Raw genomic sequence first — 18620 nt, 5'->3', positions numbered from 1 at the left:
GAAGTTGTCAACTGTCGAGAAGGGGGTAGTGGAGGCGGAAGCACGAAATCAACGAACTCCGGGAGGGAGGGGGACGTTGATGTGGAGGGAGAGAGGGAGGAATTGGAGGGGGAGGGGAGGTGGGTGAGTGGGTTGCGGTGTTGACAGGTAAGGAGAGGAGGATGGAAAGGTCGAGAGAGGATGAAGAGTGAGAGGGGGGCTGAATATGGGATGTGGAGCGAAGAGCCAGGGAGAACGGAAGCGACCGAGTCGCAGTGCAGGAAGGTAAGTTAAGTGTATCAAGCCGCTGCGGTCATAGCAGTACGATACGGGGGAATTGGGGGCTAGCAAGGGGGGGCAAAAAGGAAAGTGAAGAGAGCAGCGCGAGAGAAAGGGAAGGGGGGAAGAGAGAACAGGGGGTGGATGGGCCAGTTGGTCAGCGTATTACAGCTTAGTGGTAATCACGGGGAGCAGCCAGACCCTAACTGGCATAATGGACACCCACCCATCTGGGACTCCAGCGGCTATTAATTCACAATTCTCGTCGCGACTACGACTCGCACTCTTCAGAGAAGGAAAAGCCCAGTCTGAAAAAAGGGCCTTGTCGTCAATTCCGCCGGAATCAAAGGGCCGATTCACTCGTCAGTGGAGCCCGGCCACCGGGGCGTCGTGAGGAGGGGGCAGAAATACCATGACACGCACCGGGACAGGGGCTTTTCATGGATTTTCATCCCCGGGTACCTGAGCAAGATTGACAGGCCATACCTGGGCCATTAATCGCCGATACATTGTTTTTTGGCGTGTGTACTTCTCGCCCAGGGCACCGGGCTTCGATTTTATGATTGATGCACCCTATACTACTTCTCTCCACTCACACATCCGCCACCGACGACTCGGACGCCCCGATCAAGACGGAGGATTTAAGCCCACCTCGACAGGTCAAGCACTCCGCAGGTGGCTGCGTAGTTGACGGAAAAATAATCCCTGCTACGTCAAGCGTCGCAGTTGGCCCCGATGACAGCCTGCTCTTTTACATCATCATCATCATCATCATCTGTATTTTTCCCGCAAACTCCGGGAGATTGGATTGGACTGGGGCGCGTCGCACGTCCCAGTTCTTCGTTCGTTAGTGTCCCCATTTCCTAGAGTCCGTGCCAGTCCAGAGCTCGGCCGCGATCCTGCCAATTCAATTGTGGATTTTTCAAGAGAGCTTCCCTTTATTATTACATTCATCATCACCCTTTGTATCTCAGCCTGGACGACAGTACAGACCTGCTGTACGACCCGACTCGTAGGTCCAAGCCCGCCTCGGCTGCACTGTTGACCATTTGCTCTTTTGAAGAAGGAGCGTCGGCGGCGCAGTCTATCCGACTGACGGAGTAATTATTGGCCCAACCGTTGCATTCACTCTAGGGCGAGATTGGCTGAGCAAAGCCGGTCCGGTCACCTCACTACCTGCGCTTGTCTTGCCTGAATGACGACGGCCGCAGTCCGAACTGCGACTCGGCGCTGCGTGGAATAAATTGGCCGGAATTATTAACTGACGATAGTACAGTCGGTAACTAATAACACTCAGGCTCCACCACTACGACAGATTATTGCTAAGCCGTCCCGCCCCTTTTCCACTCCCACGGATTTGCTGGTCTTAATTACAGTACGCCGGCCGATCATTATTGTTTGTTTTTCAACGGTTTTTTACGCCATCGTCTCTGCACGGCAAGATTGCCGCCCTCCAGAGCTGAAGGCCTTGCTGATCTACATGTCAGATGGAGAACTCAATCTACTATTGCTAGCTGACTTGGATGACCATGTCAAAACACGAGAAGTCAGCCTGGCATGGGTGTTACGGTCTTCATCTCAACGCCTTACGCCCAGCTATCTTCAAAAAGATCACATCAGAAAGTAGCCTATAGCTTGTCTCAAGATCCCTACAAAAAGTATACAGATGGCCGCCTAACCCACGTTCAGCTGGATCATCATTAGTGATTTCTTGTATCTGCGCAACATGAGGCCTCGTGGTCATGTTAATTTCATCTACGGCTTGGCTATCCTGGATGTAGATCTCACCTGCGTCGGGCCTCGCCTCAGCTACTACCTTCGATAGTTAAGTATGAGATCGAGTCGGGGATCTTGAAAGCGTAGCATTCGAGGGCCCAGACCAGTTCCATAAACAAACATCATGGTTAAGGTTGTAGATCAAGCAGTCAGAACTACTGTTAAGGAAGACAAAGTTGCGGCTTGATGATACGCATACGGCTTGTGTGGATCTTGAAGGTAGTATGGACATAGCAGTGAACAGTCCGTACGTACAGTACATAGCAGAAAACAACGGTCTAGCAGGACCCGGAGTGGGCCTTTGTTGACCGTTATGCTTCAGGGTACAAATAAGTCCGGGATCCACCAGCAAAGATGAAGGCTTTCTTACAGCGCAGTATAGTAGGAGGTAGTAGTAATCGACACAGAGAAAGAATCTTTCCCTGCCTTTTGTCTGAAATATTAATAGCGATGAAATGCCAGGGATGAGAACCTCTCAGCAGTTCGCACGGCGTTCTGTTCTAATCATAGCCATGCGTCTGTGCGTCAAGCGCCTGTGATCTGTATGAACCCTGTATGTGATGGATCGGGGCTTTTCTATTCTTGCACCCTCCGCCAATGAATGTGTAGGATGAAAATAAACTGCAATCAGCACTGCTAGAGCCGAGTTCTCACGAAGGAATAACCTGGTCCATCGGGATCCACTCGGAGAGTTATTCAATTCGGTAGGGGCCTTTTTGGGTATGTATTGTGCTTATTATTATTGTCCCACCGCGGGAGTTGTCTAGGCCAGGTTTGAGGCCGTCGATCCCTGGGCGCCCAGCCTGCCTCATTCACAGGCGCTCAAATCAAAAACCGAAGCTTTTCAATAATCGTTCCTAGCTTTTGAGTCATTGGTGGGCTCGAGTGTTATGGTCGCAGCTTTGGATCTACATCTCCGCTCCTCTCCTCGTGCCGAAGTCATACTCATGGGTGCTTGCCAGGATAGCAATAATCCATCACATCACCCCGTTTGATGAAAGAAGGGTCGGGTTCGGGGGCGACATGACATCCGACGCCATCTGGCATGTTGGAGGGATGTGTTTTTGCCTGTGACTCGAGGGTGGCAAGACCGTATCCGCGCGTAATCATAGGTCGGCATCGACAAGCAAGACCAGCGGACCGACGGTCGTCCTTGGATTGATGTCAATAATGTAGAATACGATTCAGCAGTGCATGTGTTAGCAAAGACCATGTGTTGATTATCCTATGCTGAGGCCAAGAGTGACAAAGCGGTCACTTCACTCGGGGGTTACAGTAATATTAAGGAGGCACCTGACTCTGCCGCTCTCCTCTCCGCTTTCGCCATGAAACCTCTTCCTTCTTCCCTTTTCTCCCTCCCTGTCTTCCACCAACTTCACTCCCCAGATCACCCATCTTGGTCTTGAATACTTCCCCTCGAAAACATTTGCTTTCATCGTCAATCTTTTCTTTTCCCACTCCTCTCATTCCCACCCCCTCGAGCGGTCCTTCTTTCGTGATCCCCGTCCGCCACCCAGGCTCTGACGAAACCAAGCCCTTCCATTCGGAATCCCCCTCCCCCATCGGAGACCATCGTCAGGAAATCCGAGGGTCCTCTCTACAATCGCGTCTGGGTGTCCTCATGTCTTGGGAATAATTTCCTGCGGTCGCGAGGGTTTTTCTCTCTGATCACATTCCCGTCGGAGTCATCCCGTCTGGTTAGGGGCGACTGAAGAAGTCCATCTCTCCCCCCGTCTTGGGTGCCATCCAAGGTTCCCCGACCTTGCTTCCTTGAACATTTCGCTTCTGGATGTGCTGTTTCATCTTATCACTTTATTCGTTTTCCTCTTCTCACCAATTTCCCTCCACTTTTGTTGTTCATCATGAGGGAGGTCAACTTCAGTATCCCTAATGTGAACAAGGCCTCGGTCCATATCACCACCACGCTATACGACCGTCGTGCCCTGGATTGTACATCGACTCTACCGCTCATCAACTCCCTGAACCACCTTGCATACCTCACCACCTCGTCGGCCCGGATTCGGGAAATCCTCACTGTCGATGGCGGCATTGAAAGACTGGTGTGCATCCTCAAGGAGGGCCGGAGTAAGGACTTGATGGAAATGTGGAAATGGAGTCTTGCATTCCAATGTGTGGTCAATATCGGCGTGCGTGGCTCCGAAGGCGTAAGGACTAGAGTCGTGGAAGCCGACATGGTCCCCGTCATCGCCACCATCCTCCGCAATTACCTGAAAGTGGTGGAGAAGGTCAGGTCACAATCCGATGCCGAGTCCTCGAAACATCCGTCATCTTCGTCCTCCCGACATGCCAAGCACAGTACGGCCACCCGAGATGCTTCGGGTCCACCCGCAAACTCGGAGTCGAGTTCCCACGAATCCCGCCACTCTCGTCGACAGGCCCCTCCGAGTATCGAAATCCCGCAGCCTCTCTATCAGGATACTCAACCCACCGATTCCGATGCGATGGACGTCACCTCTCCCCCCCGGATGCCGATGACATCTCCGCCCGAACGAAGTACCTTTGGTGACGAAGCCACCAACCATCGATCTCACGAAGGACGCTATCCGCGTCCCAGCCATCGCCTTCGGGCGATGCAGCCTCTGGCAACTGCGGTGCCTTCTATGGATACTGCCGATGGTTTTGGGCTGCGGCCTGTGCGTGACACCGAACGACTTCCTAGCATGCTTCCTGGCTTGCAGACCGGGATCATCTCTCAGCCCGACTCTCCAACTACCCCAAGTGGCCCTCTTCAGCCACAAACAAGGGGCGTCCCACAAACTACCGCTGCCAGGCAACGCCCTGCACTACAGCAGCAGCAGTCGGCGTCGGGCGAGTCGGACGATGCCAATGGCGAGGATTCGGCAATGGGAGAGGACAGTGTGCTGGGGCAGACGACCGAACCCCTTGTCAACCTGCCGGATCGTATGGACATCGAGGAGGTTCATGAACACCAGACAACAATGCTGGATGGGGTGTCCACTAATCACGACCTCACGGTGACCGACCCGTCCGAAGAGGGTCAGGAGGCGGAAACCTTCAACATCACTCATCGCTCTACCGTCGATGGCAGCATCATTAATAACAACGGCACCACCCAACCCAATGGTGGATTGGGTCTCTCCCCCACGCAAGCCCCCAACAACCCTAACTCTCCCACCCTCGCTCCCAGTCCCTACGCTTTGTACCTCCGTGATCGCAACGCCCCGGCGGCTCAGAATGTCTTGACTACCATGCCTCGTGATGAGGATGTCTTGATGTCTCTGCAACTCTTGGCTTACGTCTCCAAGTACTGCAACCTTCGGTCATACTTCCAGTACTCTCATCTCGTCCCCAGGCTCAAGATTGATCGTGAACTTCACCTTTTGGATGAAAATGCGGATCCTTCTACACCTATCGAACTGCCTGAGGAAGAGGAGAATGAGTATCTGCTGCCGGACGACGTCAACATCTTTCCACTGGTTGAGAAGTTTACTGTCCGGCACCACTCGAAGGACATGCAATACTGGGCGTGTGTAGTCATGCGAAACCTCTGCCGCAAGGATGAGTCGCGCGGCGGGATCCGCCAGTGCGCTTTCTGGAAGTGCGGCAAGTGGGAGGAGTTTCAGCGCCAGTTCGCCAAGTGTCGCCGCTGCCGGCGCACCAAATACTGCAGCAAAGAATGCCAGAAGGCTGCGTGGGTTTACCACCGCCACTGGTGTCACACGACCCCTTGATACGACCCGACGACTACCCCCTCGACAGGAGTTTCATTTCTGATTTCCATCATGCATACCGGCTCGCATAGCGTCATATCCCGTCACGCGTCTTACCCATCCATCTTCTATTGCAAGGACTCACTTCTACTCACGCATGGCATTTTGAAAATCTGGCGGCGTTTCAATTCGACTCCCGAAGATACCTCTCCACATGTCGTCTGGTTTTTATCCCTTTTTTAAATACCTCGAACAGGGTTCCTACTACGACGCCCGGCCCTTCTCTTGCACCGCTCCCATTCTTCACTGCTTATATTTTGAATTACCAGTCGTCATGATTGTACATCTTGTTATCTTGTCTCATTTCGTTATTCCTTTGTTGTCTTCTGAATCATCTTTCCCATCCATTCTCCTCCTTTAATTGTGCTATCACGAGTTTCCTATGTCAGTAGATGGAGAGCATGGCCCACATCGACTGCGTCGCAGTCACTTTGCACTTTCGTTTTGCCATCCATCTACACCTGCTGGTTGATCTCTGGAGGCTCTCTCCTACGTACCTGCACTGGGTCAAATGACACCGGCGTTCCACACTCCTCATATCTATTTCATTGGGTTCATACGAATCTATCTTTTCATCGAAGTAACTCCTTCCTTCAGCTTCTCTCCATAGCACGTGTAGAACCGTACATATTTCCTCTTTCGTATCGTCCCCATTACCACACATACTAGGTACTATTCCTTCTTGAAGCCATATGTAGCGGCCAACCGCGACTCGAGATGCTCCTGCGCCGTCAACGGCCTCTTCCCAGGCTCCAAGTTACCAGCACCACCACCAAACCCAACCTTCCCATCATCCCGCGCATTAATCCCCCCGGTCTGCTCTCGATGAGCCTTGACCACCTCACTAGGAACAGGAACGAGCTCCGTCGTATCAACCGGATGACAGAAATACACAAGCGTATATCGATCCTGCGGATTCGGACTCCGTTGCTCAGCCAGCGGGAAAACCACCCGGTGAACGGTGGACTTGAGCAACCCGTCCGTCCAATAGCTGAGCAGGTCTCCGATATTCACCAGAATCGGGGGGAATGGGTACGCATCGGCCTGGTCGCCCGGTACGATAGGGACAGGCGCCCAGGTTCTTTCGGGAGTCAGGATCTCCAGTCCCGGCTGGCCGGGTCGCTGGAAGAGCAGCGTAATGCTGCCGTAGTCGGAGTGTGCGCCGGCTCGCACGTCTTTGTCGTGCTTGTACGCTGCCGTAGTCGGGGAGAAGATTGATGGGTAGTACAGATAGCGCAGGATGCTGCCTGTTGGGCCACCGCTGGGGTCATGGCGCGATGTGAAGAAGTCTTCTTGCATCTGGATTGGCGAGGGATGTTAGTGGAATGAATGTATGATCTATATGAGGTGGTTTCAACGAACCTCCAGGCCCAGAGCCAGCAGGTTCAGGATCCGGTTACAAGTCTTGTTGCAGAGCGCGGCGAAGCCATTGATTTCTGCTTCGTGCGGCACCAGGCTCGGGGGCAGAGGTTGTTGGGCTTTGCCATCTTTGAAGTCGCCGAAGTTCATAGCTCTGTCCAGCGGTGGTGAGTGCGGTTCGATGATTATCAGTAGGCACACGACTCACTCTTTGAAGTCGCCGGTCTGGTAGCATTATTGCTTGTCAGCCATACATCCAGATCGATATGATCAACTGGCTACATACCCGCTGATGCTCCGGATCCAGCGTCTCCGTATGCATACCGGACCAACCGCGGTTCTGGCGGACAAGTTAGTCAACTGAATCTTCCGTTAATCGAGCCACCACGAACATTCGGCGTAATCCGGCAGGTCTCCTTCTCCAATGCTGGCGATGCAAAGAATTTCTGGGACTATCCACCCCACCCTGTCAGAGAGAAAAATACTATGAAACTTTATCTAGGACATGTCCTACCAGTCCAAATGCGTGGTCCACATCCTCCGTCGTGAAATCGGTGCCCTTGCTGTTCACATACAGGAAGCCATACTTGGCCGCGGCATCCAACATCTGTTTCCCCACAGACGGATCGTGGGGGTTGGAGATGTCGATGACGGGCAGTTCGATTGGGGACGCGGTGTCTGCCATTTTGGGGGGTGGAAGGGTGTGGATAGGCAGAGTGGGATGTGTCGGGGGACACTGCAATATATAGTCCGACTCTCCGTCGGCAGCATCCGTAGGCGATACCCCAGCACACAACATAATAGATCATTGATACTGTGAACCTAGGATATTGTGATAGGAATATGTCATATTCAGTATGGTAGCAGGATACTAAGCTGTATAGATCACGGTGCAGTATATTTCTGCACGGTTGGCTTCCCACCTCGTCAGTCAGTCCGTATCATGTCATGGTTCCGCCGGGCTCTCAGCGCACTAGAACAAATCGAGTCGCGGAAGTTGTAATTATTGGTGTAGAACAGGGATAGTTAGTTCGTACCTAAGTAATGTTGTCGGGGCACGTCGTGTCCAAAAGCAAAAGCACCCTGGCTCCCGCCCTCCTTCCTCACCTCAACCGCGACAATCCTCCACCTCCAGCTCCTTCACACCCTTTCTTCCTCTGTTCCTTCCCCCAACCACAACCACAACCACCATTAACACCCAGCTCCCTGAATATCAATTCCCTACCACCAGCTCCATCCTTTTTGGGCTTCCATGCCCGGCACTGGCCGTGCTTTCCAGCCCGTGACACTTCACCATGCCAAGTACGGGAGACCCTGGCCTCAGACCCCAGACACTTGACCCCTCTGACCGCGTCCTTCCTTTCATAGTCCGTCCCTTCGATGAATGGGCCGTGGGTCGCACCCAGTCCCTCCCTCTTTCCGCCCTCAAAGGCGCCGTTGTCGGAATCGATGCGTCGCACTACATCTCCCAGCACCTCGTCAACCAGTCTACCCGGGAAGCGCTGCTGAGCGCGCTCGGTGGATTCCCCTTCGCCCTGAGGAGCAACATCGAGAAAGAGCTCCAGACCTTCAAAAACCTCGGTATCGGCAGCGTCTTCGTCTTCAATGGCCTCGAATTTGGCAAAAAGGATCAGCGCCCTGCCGCCCAACCCACTTCGACGCGCCCATTCGAACAAGCATGGGAACTCTACGATCAACAGCAGGCAGACCAAGTGGTGGACGCCTTCAGCAACGCTGGTATGATCACCTATAGCCCGTCTACCACCATCAGCCCATCCACACCCTTCACGGCCATTGACCCCCCGGTTTTTGTTCCGTACTCCTGGGCCCCCCCGAAACTCCCAAAGCTCCCAAAGCTCCCCAATCCTGGCTGACCGGAATGAAACCGCAGGCACCCCGCCCCCGGAAACCCTTTACAAATTCCTGCAACGGATCCTTCACCAGAACGGCGTTCCCTTCCTCGTGGCCCCCTACAGTGCGGCGGCTCAGGTGAGTATGCCCCAGAAGAAGAAACGGCAGTACCTAACATAATCCTTCCTCACAGCTCTCCTACCTCACTCGCGGCCCCAATCCTGTGGTGGATGCAGTCTACGGACCGTCAGAGATCCTTCTGTTCGACCTTGACAAGCTGGTCACCAAAATTGAGACCGAGCCCGCACAGTTCTTTTGGGTTACGAAGCAGACTTGCCAGGAAGAACTCGGGCGACTGTCGAATGAACAATTCCTCGATTTCTTGCTGCTGCTAGGCTCCCCTTTCTTGCGCTCTTTCCCGGTGTTCGAGAACCCCGCCTTCACTGGAAAGGGACCAAATGTTCGGGATGCTCTACCCATGTTCAACGCGGCTGGGCGAAGCGCCCTGACGCTCTGCGCCCAGTTCGAAGACGACCGTCGCATGCAAGAACTCCAGTACACGGACCGCTACAAACGGGCGTACATGGTCGTGAAGCACCATGTGTACATGGATGTGGATGGCCGAGTCGGCCCCATGAATGCGGAGAATACCTCATCTGACATGCATGAGCTCATCGGCCAGCGTCTCCCCGAGGAGCTATATTTCTACCTCTCCAAGGGTGTTATGGGGGCTGACGTCCCGAACTTTTTGACATCGGGCGAAGTGCGCATCCAGCTACCCCTTGGTGCAGAAGATACAGAGGTTTACCGTCAACTTGTGGGAGACAAACTCACTCCGGTCCGCACGCAGTCTATTTGCTTGTTGGCAAACTCGCTTCACCGCTTCTACCAGACTAAAGTGATCCATGTGCGCCCGTGGTTTGACGAAAACTCAGAGAGGTCTATCAACCTCAAGGGAATCCCGTCGGTCAAGGAGACCATCCAGCCCTGGAAGGTCCATGGAGACCAGTTCCCAGAGAGTGTTAAGAAACTGCAAGCGGCTCGCGGGTCCTTCAAGTTTGCCATTCAGAGCTTGAAGGAGTCGGACTTTGTGTCCAAATCGTTCGCTGCGAAGGACACCCCCATTCTATCGTCACAACAGGATATCTTGTCGAATGTGATGTGGCGATTCCTACAACTGCGTGGTTATGTTAATGAGAAACACGAGCTTACCGGGTGGGGCAAGTGCCTGGGGCAAGCGCTATCGGCGATGGACTCTACAGACAATCTCGAGGAAGCGGTGTTCCTGGCCATTGAGATGCTTCGGCTGGAACTCTTGAACACCGAGCACTGGTTCTCACATGTGTCTGGTGGCCCGATGCGAGGATCAGGTAGGTACTTTCTGATATGGTGTGTGAACATCAACTGACGCTGCTACAGAGGAGGATAAGAAGTTCAACATGCTTGTTTCGCGAGTAGCATGTATCGCGAAGCTCCAACACAAGAGCATTGGATACTCCGGCCCTCTGAGCCGTCAGCTCCTCTGCTACCGCTCGCTGATCGCCGAGGTGCGCTCTACGTTGAGGAACCTGATTGAGGTGGTGATGGCTGGCCTGTTCTTGAGCGGAGAGGCCGACCGGGATCGGAATGACTGGACCGAGATGAGCTTGAAGTATGTGCACCTCTACACTGTCCTGAAGACTTGCTCTGACCCTCATCTTCCAGACTTCCTTTCATCGATGATAATGACTGCGGTCTTGGAATTGCTGTTCGCACCTATCTGGATGACCTTCCTCTACAAGCGGACCCTACCTCGCCCGATGCTCGGGCGGAGGTCAAGGCAAAGGGCAAGGAATGGTTCCAGCATAGCGAAAGCTTCACCGGCAACTTGGACCGGGCGTTTAAGCTTTGGGATGCGGTAAGTCTGCTCCGAAGGGACCTCCAGCGCCGGCCGGCTAATATCCACTCTAGGTCTACCATGGCACCCAGAATGCAGGCGACGAGTTCAAGGATGCCAAGCTCTGGAGTAACGCGAACAAGTGGCTGTCGGAGCGCCGGTGAGAGACATATCGACACATCATCGAGGGGATTTCGGGCTTATAACCAAATGTGCCGGACTGCAAGGGAATTGGATGCGGGGAGTTTTTTTTCCCACACGATGTATTACTATTTAGTAAGAATCCAAGATGACCCTTGTCGAATGGTGCAATAGTTAGTAGTAGGAGTAGGATTTAGCCTAGTATGATCCACCCGAGGCACCAAGTGGCCTCTTCCCTTAGTTTGTCATCATCAGCTCCAACTCTCTGACTTTCTTTCTGATTGACCTTGACATTATTCCAATCTTCACCGATTATTATTATTATTGGAATTCAATAATCACCCCCACCTAATACATCCACAATGGCTCGTTTGAGCACCCTGCTCGTGAGCACTCTCACCCTCCTGGGCGGCTTCGCCAGCGCTGGCTCCGCCGTCAAAGACCTGCTCCCCGAGAACTTCGACAAGATCGTCCTGCAATCCGGCAAGCCCGCCCTGGTCGAATTTTTTGCCCCATGGTGCGGCCACTGCAAGACTCTGGCCCCCGTGTACGAGGAGCTGGGTGCCGCCTTCGCCTCCGCCGAGGACAAGGTCACCATTGCCAAGGTTGACGCCGATGATCATCGTGATCTGGGCAAGCGTTTTGGCGTCCAGGGATTCCCCACCCTGAAGTGGTTCGATGGCAAGAGTGACACCCCCGTGGACTACACTGGTTCCCGTGATCTGGAGTCTCTTTCCGCTTGGATCACGGACAAGACTGGCATTAAGCCGCGCGGCGCGAAGAAGGAGCCCAGCAGCGTGGAGATGCTGGATGATGCTTCTTTCAAGGCGACAGTTGGCTCCGATAAGAATGTCCTGGTGGCCTTTACTGCCCCGTGGTGTGGACGTGAGTACCATTCCCTTCCCCCTACTGGTACTGTTGTTGTTGTTGTTGTTGTTGTTGTTGTTGTTGTTGTTGTTGTTGTTGTTGTTGTTGTTGTTGTTGTTGCTTTTTACTGACTGAATTGCCTCGATCAATAGACTGCAAGACCCTTGCCCCAATCTGGGAAACCCTCGCCACCGACTTCGCCCTCGAACCCTCCGTCGTGATTGCCAAGGTCGACGCCGAAGCCGTGAACTCCAAGGCCGTGACCAAGGAGCAGGGCGTGACGGGCTACCCGACCATCAAGTTCTTCCCCGCGGGCTCGACCGAGCCGGAGGCGTACTCGGGTGCGCGCAAGGAGGAGGCCTTCGTCGAGTTCCTGAACAGCAAGGCCGGCACCCACCGCGCCGTAGGCGGCGGCCTGGATGACAAGGCTGGCACTGTCGTGAACCTGGACAAGCTGATTGAGGAGTACGTGCCTACGCAGAAGTTCGAGAAGCTTGCGTCCGAGCTGAAGAGCGCCGCCAAGGACCTGAAGGACCAGTATGCGGCGTACTATGTCAAGGTTGCGGATAAGCTGGCCAAGAACGAGGACTATGCGTCCAAGGAGCTGGAGCGTCTGCAGAAGATCCTGTCCAAGGGTGGTTCCGCGCCTGAGAAGCTCGACGACCTGGTCTCCCGCAGCAATATCCTGCGCCGCTTTGCCGGGCAGGACCAGGAGACTAGTCCCCATGGTGATGAGCTGTAAGCGGGTTGCTCTTTTCCTCTGGTTATCTTACGCCCTTCCAGCCCTGTTTATGTATGAGGAGATGCAGTTCTCCTTGGGTTTTTGTTGGGCGGTTTGGAAATACTAACTCGATCTTGAACCTGTACGAAATGAACCAATGAAAAATCGCTGGGTATTCTGTACAATGCTCATCCGTATGAAGAGTGTAAACCAATAACTGGAACCATTACTTTTGGGTAAAGATCTCACTGTATGAACTGTTTGGATTGTTGGGGTATCTTTATTATAGCAGTATTCGATAAACAAGTGCCGAGCCCGACACACACTCACACCGGACGAAAGTATGTAAACCGGCACGACAGACATGCAGAAGAGGAATTCATTTCGTCGGCGTCGCTGAGGCCGAGTCATTGGAAGTCGCGGTCAAGGAGGCCTCCAGTTCGTCGAGGCGGCGGGTCATATCGTCCACTGGATTGAGCCTAGTCAGCCGGGGGTGTTTAGTCTTGCAGCGAGGCAGGAAGAGAGACGCACGCTTCCCAAACATTTCCTTCGAGACATTGTCGAACTTAGACTGGAGCTGGTCGAGGAGCTCGTCGACTGCGGCGGCGAGTTGGCCCTGTGCATCGGAGTTCTGGGATGGACCGTCAGATCAGACGTGTGGTTCATGGGGGTGGCGAAGGAGCACGCACTGGATTCGACAGGAGCGACTCGCCCTCCGTGGGGGTGTCGTATTTCTCGGAGGGCGACTGGGCTTCCTTGGATTCCTCAGCCATTGTGTTGATTCAAACAGAACAGTGGACAGTCAAGAGTCGGGACAGAGACACGCCTCGATAAGAGACTATGACTAAGCACACCCTAGTACACAAACGGTTAGTGGGTTCTTATCGATCACGCTAGACCGGATGGGGACTGGCGCCAGGCAAAAAAATCCCGTGCTGTCTGAATGCTGGTTCTCTGCTTGCTTGCACTTCTCCCCCGGTTACTATTTCTCTTCGGCTCCAGGTTGTCGCAATGGTCAAGCGAAGCAAGCTCATCCAGGCACTTGACGCCCACAAGGGCCGTGACTATGAAGCCGAGAAGCAGAAGAAGATGGTGAAGGCTGCAGAGAAGAAGAAGTCGGCGAAGAAGGCTGCAGCCGGTGAAGAGGACGACGGCAAGGTTGAGGAGGTTGAGGAGGTGGATGAGGATGAGGAGGAAGAGGCCGCAGACGACAATGAGGACGAGGAAGTCGAAGACGATGAGGATGAAGAAGAGGAAGAAGACATCCCGCTGTCCGACCTGGAAGAAGACGAGCGCGAGGATGTCGTCCCCCACCAACGCCTGACCATCAACAACTCCGCCGCCATCACCTCCTCCCTCAAGCGCATCTCCTTCATCACGTCCCAGACCCCGTTCTCCGAGCACAACTCTCTCGTCTCGCAAGAGCCCATTGAAGTCCCCGACCCCAATGACGACCTCAGCCGTGAGCTGGCATTCTACAAGGTCTGCCAGGCAGGCGTGCTCAGTGCTCGCGGGCTGCTCAAGAAGGAGGGCATTCCCTTCACCCGACCGGGCGACTACTTCGCCGAGATGGTCAAGAACGACGAGCACATGGGCAAGATCAAGAAGAAGCTCTACGACGAGGCGGCTGGGAAGAAGGCTGCCGCCGAGGCCCGGCGCCAGCGTGACCTGAAGAAGTTTGGAAAACAGGTCCAGGTTGCCAAGTTGCAGCAGCGCGCGAAGGAGAAGCGGGATACCCTGGAGAAGATCAATTCCTTGAAGAAGAGTATGTTTTTTCGAACCTCTTTCGGGGGAATATTGCTAACCAATTCTCCTACAGAACGCAAGGCCGACTCCTCTGCCCCCACCGACGACACTGGTGATCTCTTCGACGTCGCCATCGACGATGCCAAGGAGGCCGAGAGCCGCAAGCGCGGCCGCACTGGCGGTGACGGCGCGCCCAATTTCAAGCGCCACAAAAAGGACTCAAAGTTCGGGTTCGGAGGCAAGAAGCGCCATGCTAAGAGCGGTGATGCGCAGTCCAGTGGTGATCTGCGCGGGTACTCTCAGAAGAAGATGAAGGCCGGTGCGTCGAAGCGGCCGGGTAAGGCCCGGAGAGCGGCGGCGAAGGGCCGTTCTTGATCTCTTTGACGTCTTTTGCTGGAACTTGCATTTTCACTGTGCATCTGTAATTATTGTCTGGGGTCTGTCTGGGTTACTCAAAATGGTTTCTTGTTCTCTGTTCTCTTTTTTTAGGGCACGCGGACTATACTATATAGAAGGCTTGTTATACCTTTCCCTACATAGTCAAGATATGCTCTTCTTCTTTTATATTTTGTCCCCCGCTTCCTTAGTTACATGTCGCAGAGTAGTAGATATCTTCTAAGAGAACGAGTATTTTGGGAGGTCATATGTATATTGTAATCGATATCGTACACATCCACAGATAGGTCAGCTTATTTCTCGGCCTCCAACTTGTCCAACCGATTCCGGTTCCACTTCTCCAGGAACCCTTGCACTTTTGGGCCCCAAACCTCCTCGCCGGCCTCGAAATCCTTGTATTCCAGTGTCTTCTCGGGTGCCAGCTCGTAGTCGCCCTGGCGCGTCCGCACAAGCTCGCTCATCAGGGCGCAGCTGCCCACCGCTTTGCCCAGGTCATGAGCCAGGGAGCGGACATAGAAGCCCGAGGTGACGGTCATGGAGATCTTGACCGCTGCAGGCTGCGGCCGGGACTGCTCGGACTGCGCAGAAGTCGTCTCACCGGTTGCAGGCTCGGGATCCTTGGGTGCGTCTGCTGCTTCGGTCTCTGACACTTTCACCTTTTTGGCGTCGGTAGACTCCTCGTTGGGAGGCGATGACTTTCGTTTCGTGGCCGACGCATCGGAAGTCGTCTCACCCTCTGCTGTCGCGGGCAACGCATCAACCCGGTCAATGAGCTGCTCTGCCGCAGCCCTCTCCTTCCCGACCATCTCCTCCTCAGGCCACTTGTAATCATGCGTCCCAGGCTCATACCACTCCATGATCTTAATATCCAGCGTCTCCACCGGGCGCGCTTTGATCTCCACATCCGGCACCTTGCCCTCGCGCGCATACTCGTAGAGCTTCTTGCCATCTATCCTCAGCGCCGAGAAAATCGGCGGCTTCTGCATAATCTTCCCGCGGAATTGATCGAGTGCCTTCTCCACCGCTTCGCGTGTGACGTGCTCGTATGGCGCACGGCGGGTGATCTTGCCCAGCCGGTCGTAGGTATCGGTCTCCGCGCCGAAGAGAATCGTCGCCTCGTAGGCCTTGGTGCAGCCGAGGAAATCACCCAAGGACTTGGTCCCCTTGCCCACGCCAATGACGAGCACACCTGTCGCGAGCGGGTCGAGTGTGCCGCCATGCCCGACCTTGATTTCCAGGCGTTTGTTGCGGCGCCGTTTTTGCTGGAAATTGGACTCGCGGTCTCGTCGGGCCTTCTCGGAGTCGAGCCATGGCTTGAAAGTCTTCGAGGGCTGGAAGTGCTGCTGTACCTTGCGGACGACGTCGGCGGAGGTGACGCCTTGCGGCTTGTGGGTGGCTGAATGGGAAATGTCAATGCATATTGTAATGATTACAGAAGAATAACTGACCAAAGATGCCCTCGAAGATCTTTTCGCCAGACATGGTGGTGCGAAAGAGTCGATAGAGTGGCATGCCTGGCTGATGCGAAAGAGAGGAAGGAACGAATTCCGGCAGGACCACGGGATTTGTCCGATTTGCCCAGCTCATCAATGACTGACCGCGTCCACCACTGACTCCCGTCAACACCATTACCGCCACTCCCTCTCTCACTTCGAATGACTCTCCTTGCTCAGCAGCCATGTAGCGCACACCATGACTGCCCGCGAAGATACCGTCCTGGCTCCCACCGATCCCTCCGTCACCGATGAGAACGATTGGTGGGAGTTCAGCTTGACCGACGTCAAGGTGCTGCGGCCCGGCAAGATGCTGTACGCGAACCTACTCGATGCCTCCGACGACAATCCCCTACAGGTTATCGGCTGTTTGGAGCAGGTCCGGGAGGATGAGGAGCATTTGGGTATGTCGGATAGCCCTTTTCATTTGATGTATTGATGAACTAACCCTATACCTCCAGTGCTCAACCCCGACTACCTTTCCAAACGCATTGTTATCGACGACGTGACACACTACGCGTATGGACAAACAGAGGATAAGACGATCGAGATATGGGTTGCTGGCAAGGCTGGCTGGTACGACATCTCGCCAGCCAAGGGATACCTGCCTACCTTCAACCGCATGGTCCAGTCGATTGACCTGCTGTATTTCCTGGTGGACCGACACAAGCAGGGTCGCAGACAGCTGAAACCCACTGTCCGGGAGCTATGTGAACAAGTTAGTCGCGTGTTTGTTTGTTGCCTGGCCCGTCCACTGACACCCTCCCAGTACATCTACCACACTCACGGCGTGTGCGAGGACAGAGCACAGTCCGCCGAAGTCTTCAAGGACCACGGTCCTTTCTTACTTCGCTGCATGATCCGGGACGAGGAAGAGGTGCAGTGGAAGAAAACCAACATCTTCAACCACCTGCGCCGCCAGTGTCGCGTACGTTTTGTTTTTCTTTCCCAACCAAAACGTACCCATGCTTACATGACTGCTATATAGGAGGCTTACGACCAGATCATGGAGGAGGTCTCGTCAAGCTCCGCCGATGAGGCTCAAGATGAGCCTGAAGTTTCGACTCCTCGACATGATCCAGCTGCGATTGCGAAATCGCAGACTTATGCCATCTACCAGCTCCTCAAAGAGCTACGAGACGAGGGCCAGCTGGCCAAACGCCGACTTCACATCGATCTCTTGCAGGAACGCCTAGCCAGTCGATATTCCTTGACCGACAAGGATGGCGCACAGAAGATCATCGCTGCCCGAGCAACCGCCGTGCTGGAGTTGATGGATGCCGAGGAAGGTTTTCGATGGCATCGCTACGTGATCCACCGGGAGCTCAAGCAAGCTGCCTCGAAACATACCCCCCTGCCACCAGCGCTTCTCACACCCCTGCTCGCCTTGGAACCCTCCAGTGACGAAGATAGCGGTCGAGTCCGCAAATCCGTGCTCCGACCCAAGGCCACCTCGAAGAAGTTGATGGGCAAGCGAAACAAAGATGCCGCTGCCAATCAAGAAGCCAAAGAGTCCGACGCCGACGACGACGAGGAAGACGCCCCGGACGAGATGAACACACCCAGCAAGACCCGAGGCCATGAGCTAATCCGCGACCCATTCTCTTCTGCAAAGCCGCGGACCCGCTCCATCCTGTCCGACACGGGACCTGCCGCTTCTCTTATGAAGCGACTGCTCCAGGACACCGTCCAGACACCCACAACCCCGATCCTCTCAGACACAAATAACGGCACATCAGACTTAAGCTCCCTACCTACCACCGGCGACTCTGAGCTCGAGTCCGACGATGTCTGGACCTGCCATATGCCCGAATGCACCAAGACCATTGTCATGAAGGCCGGGGACGAGCGCAAGAAGCTGGTCGAAGCACATGCCACCGAACACGACTGGAAGACTCAGATGAGGGTCGAGCTTGTGGAATCTGAGAGGCGCTTGCACTCGGCTTTCCCCGTTACCAATCTCATGCAGTACCTCGTCAACCAGCACTACCAGCAGATGCGCACTGCATTTCCGGAGCTTTATGAGGGGGATAACCAAAGGAACGGAAATGGAACCATCGAGCACGCGCTGAGCCCTAGCGATAATGGTGATGCGGAGACAACGCCTAAAAGCCAGCGCTCCTCTGCAAAGAAACAGAAACTGACGCCCGCTGATGTGAATGGCCATACCTGAGATGTCTCTTCACGCATACAAATCGATGATCATGATTTATCGACTTTTGGAGCAACGCGAAGAGAATGGAGACCACACTTGCTTGGCTATTCCCTCTGGTAAGCCTCGCTGTCCGTCTGCCTGATTTCAATCCATGGTCGAACTGGATCCTGGAGGCAGACACACCTCATCCTCTCATCCGCATGATACCAAGTCTCACTCCAACTGCCAT

General features: G+C 54.3%; 8 protein-coding genes across 8 annotated transcripts; 5 read left to right on the top strand and 3 right to left on the bottom strand.

Annotated features, from left to right (window-relative positions):
- Positions 1 to 3896: 3896 nt before the first annotated feature.
- Positions 3897 to 5747, top strand: samB (MYND-type zinc finger protein MUB1; the record flags this gene model as incomplete). Its single annotated transcript, XM_057192355.1, has 1 exon — positions 3897 to 5747. One exon carries the CDS (start codon positions 3897 to 3899, stop codon positions 5745 to 5747), a length of 1851 nt encoding a protein of 616 aa, XP_057057308.1.
- A 711-nt stretch (positions 5748 to 6458) lies between these two features.
- N7474_000939 (uncharacterized protein) lies at positions 6459 to 7830 on the bottom strand (the record flags this gene model as incomplete). The annotated part of the gene is made up of 6 exons (XM_057192354.1): positions 6459 to 7085; positions 7149 to 7299; positions 7354 to 7370; positions 7432 to 7485; positions 7538 to 7597; positions 7660 to 7830. The coding sequence occupies 6 exons, from the start codon at positions 7828 to 7830 to the stop codon at positions 6459 to 6461; spliced, it is 1080 nt and encodes a 359-aa protein (XP_057057307.1).
- A 610-nt stretch (positions 7831 to 8440) lies between these two features.
- N7474_000938 (MKT1 family protein) lies at positions 8441 to 11036 on the top strand (the record flags this gene model as incomplete). Its single annotated transcript, XM_057192353.1, has 6 exons — positions 8441 to 8882; positions 9037 to 9134; positions 9190 to 10366; positions 10416 to 10647; positions 10701 to 10893; positions 10947 to 11036. 6 exons carry the CDS (start codon positions 8441 to 8443, stop codon positions 11034 to 11036), a joined length of 2232 nt encoding a protein of 743 aa, XP_057057306.1.
- Positions 11037 to 11375: 339 nt separating this feature from the next.
- N7474_000937 (protein disulfide isomerase family protein) lies at positions 11376 to 12622 on the top strand (the record flags this gene model as incomplete). Its single annotated transcript, XM_057192352.1, has 2 exons — positions 11376 to 11898; positions 12033 to 12622. The coding sequence occupies 2 exons, from the start codon at positions 11376 to 11378 to the stop codon at positions 12620 to 12622; spliced, it is 1113 nt and encodes a 370-aa protein (XP_057057305.1).
- A 358-nt stretch (positions 12623 to 12980) lies between these two features.
- Positions 12981 to 13374, bottom strand: N7474_000936 (heat shock factor-binding 1 family protein; the record flags this gene model as incomplete). The annotated part of the gene is made up of 3 exons (XM_057192351.1): positions 12981 to 13069; positions 13133 to 13232; positions 13291 to 13374. The coding sequence occupies 3 exons, from the start codon at positions 13372 to 13374 to the stop codon at positions 12981 to 12983; spliced, it is 273 nt and encodes a 90-aa protein (XP_057057304.1).
- Positions 13375 to 13612: 238 nt separating this feature from the next.
- N7474_000935 (EBP2 family rRNA-processing protein) lies at positions 13613 to 14722 on the top strand (the record flags this gene model as incomplete). The annotated part of the gene is made up of 2 exons (XM_057192350.1): positions 13613 to 14366; positions 14421 to 14722. 2 exons carry the CDS (start codon positions 13613 to 13615, stop codon positions 14720 to 14722), a joined length of 1056 nt encoding a protein of 351 aa, XP_057057303.1.
- Positions 14723 to 15036: 314 nt separating this feature from the next.
- Positions 15037 to 16225, bottom strand: N7474_000934 (pseudouridine synthase PUS4; the record flags this gene model as incomplete). Its single annotated transcript, XM_057192349.1, has 2 exons — positions 15037 to 16139; positions 16192 to 16225. 2 exons carry the CDS (start codon positions 16223 to 16225, stop codon positions 15037 to 15039), a joined length of 1137 nt encoding a protein of 378 aa, XP_057057302.1.
- Positions 16226 to 16435: 210 nt separating this feature from the next.
- Positions 16436 to 18409, top strand: N7474_000933 (uncharacterized protein; the record flags this gene model as incomplete). Its single annotated transcript, XM_057192348.1, has 3 exons — positions 16436 to 16640; positions 16698 to 17164; positions 17228 to 18409. 3 exons carry the CDS (start codon positions 16436 to 16438, stop codon positions 18407 to 18409), a joined length of 1854 nt encoding a protein of 617 aa, XP_057057301.1.
- Between the last annotated feature and the right edge of the window lie 211 nt (positions 18410 to 18620).

This window comes from Penicillium riverlandense, assembly GCF_028828495.1.
Source record: "Penicillium riverlandense strain IBT 135883 chromosome Unknown utg000001l_segment0_segment0, whole genome shotgun sequence".
Taxonomy (NCBI): Eukaryota; Fungi; Ascomycota; class Eurotiomycetes; order Eurotiales; family Aspergillaceae; genus Penicillium; species Penicillium riverlandense.
The sequence above is the reverse complement of the archived record's forward strand: the minus strand, read 5'-3'. Positions and strand labels throughout refer to the sequence as shown.